The 7,402-nt window shown below is 41.4% G+C and overlaps 1 protein-coding gene across 1 annotated transcript in view; it reads right to left on the bottom strand.

The window, feature by feature from the left end:
- gabrb2b (gamma-aminobutyric acid type A receptor subunit beta2b) overlaps window positions 1–7,402 on the bottom strand; it is a 76,468-nt gene that overhangs the window by 50,116 nt on the left and 18,950 nt on the right. Inside the window, exon 4 of the mRNA XM_023429360.2 lies at window positions 231–451. Coding sequence (XP_023285128.1) covers window positions 231–451 — 221 coding nt within the window. The remainder of the gene's footprint in view (window positions 1–230; window positions 452–7,402) is intronic.

Below are 7,402 nucleotides of genomic sequence, written 5' to 3'. Positions count from 1 at the left end.
AAGTTGGTAGAAGTTTGATTTTCCTCCCAGGTTGTTTATTTGATTTTAAAAATAGAAAGTACAAAGGATTAAGTGGGAAGTGTTTGACAACATGAAGTGGAAATTACAACAATTTGCGCAGCGTAGTCTATCATTATCTGGTGCCGTATTCATGCAGCATGTGGAAGATATGTTTTTTTTTAGTCTTGTTGTGTAGTCAAAAGTGTTTTTCCAAGAGATTAAAATCTCACCTTAGACCGTACAGTACGGTGCCGTCCGGGTGCAGTCGGATCATTCTATTTTTCACTGTGACACCGTGGACGAACGATTTCTTGTCGTTGAGGAAGTAGGTGTCGGGAACCCACAGCTGGTCAGCCACCCGGTTATCTAAGGTCAGGTTGAGGGGGATCTCAGAGTAGGACAGTCGCTTGTCTCGCCAGGCCTGCTGGAAGTACATCGTCAAAGTGTAGTCCTGTAAGTGCACAGAGAGGGAGCAAAGGACGACAGAGACGGGGGGAAAAACAGAGGGGAGGGGAGACAGATGAAGTCGGGGGGAACGCGGCCAAGAGAGGGAGGAAGAGAGAGAGAGAGAGAGAGAAGAGATTGAAGGGACGGTTACTCCAAAAAAGCAAAACATTTTACACAGCTGCTCCACTGCAAGCTTTCAAATTAGACCAGACTCGACTTCAATATTGGATGAAGTTCACTTAAAAGCAAACGGAACAGTAGCAGTACAGTCCAAAAAACTCTCAGTACAAAGCAATGGGGAATTCCTTCCATTCATAGAAACATGAGGTAAAGACAGACAGTGTGAAAGAATGTGTATGTATCAAAGAAGGGGAGACAGACAGAGATAGAGAGACAGATGGGTTTGGGTTTGGTGTGTGTGTGTTTGTGTGTGTGTGTGTTGTGTGTTTGTCAGTTTGGGTCTGTTATGATAAAGGGGGTGAAGCATATGTGCGTGGCTTGCTCGGTTGGTTTTATTGTGTGTGTTTTTGTGTGTATATGACATTCATACATACACACAAAGAAGAGAAAGAAAGGGAGGGAGAGAGAGAGAGAGAGAGAGAAAGAGAGATAGAGATAGAGAGAGCACATGTTCCAGACAAATGAAAATACCCTCCGAGCAACCTCAAAAATCTGTTTTACAAAATATCTCCTATATGCTCTATTTGCTTTGTCAGTAGCTGTCTTTCTGGGATTAAGTGCTGTTTGTGAAATGAGTGCACTATGTCGTACTTGCATAACATATTCACCCATTTCCCTCTGTTTGTTCTTCCCAGAACTAGAATGGTAGACCATCCCCTCACATCACATCAAGTCGTGCACAGACAGCACAAAGCCTTTGAGGGACTGTATATGTCTGCTTTACATAGCACAGTCAGACATTAAAGTCTGATGAACATAATATCCATTCTCCCAGCAGCAGTGTTACTAAGGCTAGCTCATATTATGTATTTATTATATATTGTTCATTTAATTTATTGGGACACTTAAAGGTACCCTGTGGAGGTTTCCAACCACTGGTTATGCTGCAGAGCAATATTTTTGCGCGCATGCAATGCAATATGTATTTGAGCTTACGGGCCATGATTATCGGCAGTTGGTGGAGACAATGCGCCAAATCAGGAAATCAGATTTGCGAACAGCAAGGGAAATGAAAGAATGTGAAAACATAACTATTTCATGAGATAAAAAAAAAACAAACAAACAAAATTCCTAATATATAGTTCAGTCAATGCATTGTAATCTTAAAATTCAAATTCAAAGTAGTCAGATCACTGATTGTGATCAAATTCAGGATTGCACTGAGCATCCAAGTGCATATTTTCTATTGTTATAACACGATGCACATGCACACACATAAAAACAGGGAAAAAAAAAAACCTACAGTAGGTTAATATTTTATTAACGAACGGAGGAAGTTTGAAAACTGGCAGTGAAATTCCCTGACGGTAAATCTAGGACACGATAAAACAGTCAAGCCAGCAGTCAGATGCTCATGTAGCTCACTGAAGTAAGAAGCCTACCAATCATCCATGAAAAACTAAGTTAAATAAACTTGCTGTCTAAGGGAACTTTTTTGTCATGACTGGCACATCCACTTCCTGGCAAAGAGGCTGAACATGCATTTTTGAATATGCCCGTCGGCTACAGATCTGACATCCCACAGCACCTTGGGAACCAGAGGCTTGGATATTGACTGGATGGAGTCAGGGAAATGGGAGCAGCTTTTCTCAGTGAAATCCTTGTTTGACTTAAATAGGTTTTGTCATGTTGTTGTTTTGTTTGTACCTTATTTGGCTCGGGGTGCCGACAAACAAGAGTTTGAGAATTGAGTTTTTCAAAGTCATACATAGCGGAGTGGCAATTCTACTACATCCAGCTCTATAATTGGACTTGGAGTGGGAATATAATGATTTGGGTAGATCTGGGGGTCAAACGCAGCATGGGATTGTTGAAAGTTCAATTTTGCCATTCCGATATAAACACTGGAATGCCTTACATAGGATGGTGTGAAGAAAATAATTTGGAGTGGTATGGAGAGGCTAAATTAGATGTTCAAAGACTGACGCCAAAATGAAGCAGCAGGTTCCTAACACAAAACAGCAAAACATCTCTCAAAAAAAAAATCACCCATCAAACAACTGAATCCTCATATCTGTGTGGCTTTACAATTGCACCGATGGAATTCTTGACGGCACGTGCTGCCTTCCCAACAGTTCCATCCCTGGTTGGTGGTTATGTAACAGCTCACACTATGCGCTCTTTCTGGAATGCTGTGCAGCACGTGTGGCTGAAGAGATGCTTGTTGCCACGTCATCACCCTAAACTATCTCCCTGCACTCATCGATACACAGGCATCAAACACATGAAACGTCAGGGAGGCTTCTTTACTTCTCCTGCTTGTGGGCATGCACACACACACACACACACACACACACACACACACACACACACACACACACACACACACACACACACGCACAATACCTCTTCCTGTTTCATCAGAAATTTGTACATTTAAACCGCTAAAAAAAGCACATCCCTTACATCAAGAAAATGCGCCACATATCCTCCCAATACGACTGTCTTCATGTGTGTATCAGTGCATGTTGTGCGTGTGAGTATACACAGAAACTTGTGCTGTACGTGTGTGTGTGTGTGTGTTTGTTGTGCTTCAGGGATCACAGCATGGGCTGAACAGGGATCGAAGAAGAAAGAAACAATGCAGCTGTGATTGTTCACCTGGCACTGTGCGTTGTACACGCTTACTCACTGCTTTCTAACAGCGGAGATTAGATAACATGAGTCATGTGTATTGCATCACTAAAAAAAAAAAAAAAAAAAAACCCCATCAGGCATGCTGGCATATGCACAAAGCTTCCGACTGCTTTTCAAATCTGTGGTACTCTTGAGTAGCCGTGGAAAGTTGGGGGGGGGGTGACAGCTAGGTTATTTAACTGAGTGAATGTTTCCATTGTCATCCCAGAGAGCCTGTTATTGCAAGTCTGCCTGCTCGAACAAGTTGTGGTTTGCTTTGTGGGACGGGCCCCGTGGAGGTACCACTGTGGCTAGTTTACCGTGAACATAAAGCTCTCCTCAAAGACATCTATAGTGTACATCTCTCTTTATCTCTCTGTGGACGGAGGAGGTTGTAAATCACCAGAATAACTGCAGCGGCGGTGTGTGCATGTGAGTGCAAGGGAGGCTGTCATAACAACAGTCATAATGAGCATCAGTACATAAACTATGTTGGAGAGAAAGTGAGAGAGAGAGAGAGAGAGAGAGAAATGGAAAGAGGGGGTGATGCCGGAGAATGATGGTGAATTTATGAGCAGCAGAATATGCTGTGCAGCCGAGCTGGCAAGGAGAGGACAACACAGAGTGATCATCGTATTCTCACACTCAAAGCTGAAACAGAATGTGAGAATCCATTGCAACTGATAACTGGTTTCCAGTTCCGCTACACGCTTCCAACTGCATTAATATGCCTCCTCCTTTTGAAGATGTCTTGTTAAACTTGTTGTTAAACAAAAAATATATTCAGCCCAAACAATCTGTCTATGATCAGTGTTGCTTGTGTTTTTCTTTTTTAAAAAAGTGAAATTTGAACTTGAAAGTTTCCTTCCCTGAAGAGGAAAATTTACAGTACACGGTTTATCTTTTATCTAAACCCCTGAACATCATCATCGGTGGAGTGAATACTCCTTTTTTAAGGTTATTCCTCTTCCCTCCAACTATTCCTATTTCATAAAATGTATGCGCCTCAAACTACATCTGTGCTGAATTTTAATAAAGGTAACAAGTACAGTTAATGCTGCTGCTCAGCTCTGTGCTGTTGCAGCTACATCATCATCATCAAAAGCCTGCATGGGTGTTCCCCCCGCCGCCGGAGGAGGAATCTGGTGCTGAAAGATCATTTTCCATATGGTGTGCTGACTCCGCTCACCTGGTCCGCCGGCGGCATACACTGCTGCACTGAAAGAGGTACTGTCATCACCGCTCTGCAGTGGCTTGTAGCCACCTCTGCAAGTGATGGAATGGAATAGGATAGAATTATTTGCCAGCACATATTGAAATAAGTACCGTGACCTGCTCATCGTCGCGAGTCATCTTACCCCAAGCTATATGAACCGGTGTCAAGCCTCAAATACTTTTAATGACCAGAGTCCCTCCTGATGTGAGCAATGCTGAGTGAATACATCTCTGAAGATTCTTAGTCATTCATGTCATGGTATTTCTAAGCGCTATATATCTTCAATTCTTTTTTTTTTTTTTTTTTTTTTAAAGTATATTTTTTTGGGCTTTTATGCCTTTAATGGACAGCACAGTGGAGAGTGACAGGAAACAGGGAGGCAGAGAGAGGGGGAATGACATGCAGTGAAAGGCCGTCCGATGCGGGATTCGAACCGGGGCCGACTGCAGCGAGGACTGTAGCCTCTACACATGGGGCGCCTGCTTAAACCACTACGCTACACGACGCCCCCCGCTTCTTCAATTCTAACTGAAGCCTTTTGTCTTCAAGAACCAAGTCCAGGTGCCTTCATATATCACTTAGAAATGCTGAGTGAAAGCCACTTAAGGTAGTCTAGCTCTGTTATGGAAATAAAACGTTCCTGTTGTTCCAATTGTTTTATGTATTCCAAATTTAAACTTTTGTTTGAAAGTTGTTTTTCCACCACAACAACACAGTGCTGCAAAGCAAAATAAGACTGTTCCTACTGCAATATTGAGTTGCACCGGCAAATGTAACAACCTATATTTGGAACTAAATGTTCTTTAAAGTTGTTTGGGTTCAGCTCAGGTCCCCTCTGCTGCTGGCTTCTCTTTTTAAGATTAAATCAAATACCTTGATGAAGCCTGATAAAATGTCAGCGTGCTTTAGTTTAGCACTCCTCAAATTCAGTTAGGAAAATCAACTCTGAAATTGAAGTCTGAAGTATAGTTGTTTAACTCCAAAATACACATTGGATAAGGAAAACTAATGGTTCCAAGAGTCACTTTTTTCAGTGACACAGTGTTTTGTTTATCATAACTAATTAACTATGAGTAGAACTGATTAAACAAAAGTTTAAGTCTAGACTAGTGTCTAGAAGTGTGAATTGACCGCTGCGTCGTGGGGATGGGTAAGAACTATGTTTCTTAACTGATCTGTGTACACATAGCCCCATTCAGATTCTGGGTTCCAAAAAGTGATCCTTCAAACTTTGAAACAAGTTTGTGTTCCATCACTGAAAAGGTACATTTTACTTCCACAGTCATTGTGTGGACAGATTTCTCACACAGAGACAAAGCTCCCAGACGTTTCTATATCCAGGCTACAGTATATGCTTGGTCAGTCAGCCCTTCAGGCAGCCAAATTGTACTGATTGTACAAATCTCATATTGGCATTTCATGCCATGGATATTGCAGTTTGAGCCTGATATGATTTGACTGCCAGGCAGACTCACGGATGCCAAAAGTGTTAGTAAGTAACCATCTCACATTGCTCAAATGGAAAGACTTGTAAAGACTCATCTGTGCCATATATTGTCTCAGCCTCTATGTGAAGCTGCGTTTTCTCAGTATAAAAAAAAAACCAAAGCAACATCCAACTTCTATGTCTTTGGCAAACAGCAGTGAACAAAAAAACAGTTATCAAAACAGAAAAGGATGCTCAAGCTGCCCACTCTGACCTCATCAACCACAGTCATCTTCCAATCTGCCCTGTCTACTAACCCGTCACATCTCATCCCCACCCCTGTACTACATGGCTTCTCTTGGAGTGAGAACAGCATGAAAAACGAATATTAGACTGAAGCTGTGTTACAAGTCCAACTCTCAACTCTGCTATGTGAATCTTTCAATTGGTGCAACTTGCTTTTGTCTTTTTTTGTCTTTGTCTTGTCATTTTTAATTCACACTTTACAAAGAAAATCTCATTTCCATGGTAAGTAAGTAAGTCCTAATGTAGCCAACTAATCAATAAAATGTCATTTTTTGTCATTACTTTCACAACAGACATACACAAGAATTTTCCACCATGATTAAACTTTTGATTAATTTAGGTATAAAAATGATTTGGTTGTAGTGGCTATAATTAAATTTTTATAATAAAAAAGCTTGGATGAAATCACTATGTCTAATGTAAATGCTGCTTGTAATGACAAAGCCACAGAGAATTATGACCCAACTCCCCTAGGCTCTAAATAGAGCTAGTATTTTTCAGCTCATTGTTTTGGTTTGGGTTTGGTCCCACAGCTTTACTGTTTTGGTCCACACTCATTCATTCTTGGCCTTGGCAGGCAGCTGTTTTCAGCAAAGAAATGATCGGACACTACCTGCCCAGAACCAAGACAGGCAAAGTTAGCAAACAGAATGTAGCCGCTAAGCAGCCCTGTATTTCCCTCAGCAGTTAAGAGAGGAGACGAACGACAGAGAGTGAATATTGGACTTACATATATGGACAGTAACACATCTTGAAATCAGTTCTGATGTTGCTTCAACAGGTGACTGCTAACAAATTTGCCCCTATCAAGTTAGGGGATGCTAATATGTCAATACTGTGTTCAGAGGTTTGTTTCTGCTGCCCCCAAGTGGCTATAAAATGAACCATTGCAGGTTAGATCATAGTTTGGGTAAAAAAACATAAAAAAAACATAAAACAATAACAAAAAAAAAATTAGGTAAAGAAACATGGTTCAAATAAAACATGTTTTATAACATTGTCATACTTTGGCCTTCACTCCTGACAGACAGGAGTTATCATTTATACAGCCACTAGAGTCGCAACTTCAGTGTAGTAAATAGTGAGTGCTGGTTATATGTCTCTTTCTTCCCACTACCCTTGATGCCAGTTTTCCATTTGGGAGCTAGCTTTGGAATGGTGTGGCGAGTTTGCTGGAAGGGATGGGGTTGGTGTGTGTGTGTGTGTGTGTG

Source organism: Seriola lalandi, unplaced genomic scaffold (genome assembly GCF_002814215.2).
Source record: "Seriola lalandi dorsalis isolate HSWRI2012SDOR001 ecotype SW California unplaced genomic scaffold, Sedor1 jcf7180002054893, whole genome shotgun sequence".
Taxonomy (NCBI): domain Eukaryota; kingdom Metazoa; phylum Chordata; class Actinopteri; order Carangiformes; family Carangidae; genus Seriola; species Seriola lalandi.
The sequence above is the reverse complement of the archived record's forward strand: the minus strand, read 5'-3'. Positions and strand labels throughout refer to the sequence as shown.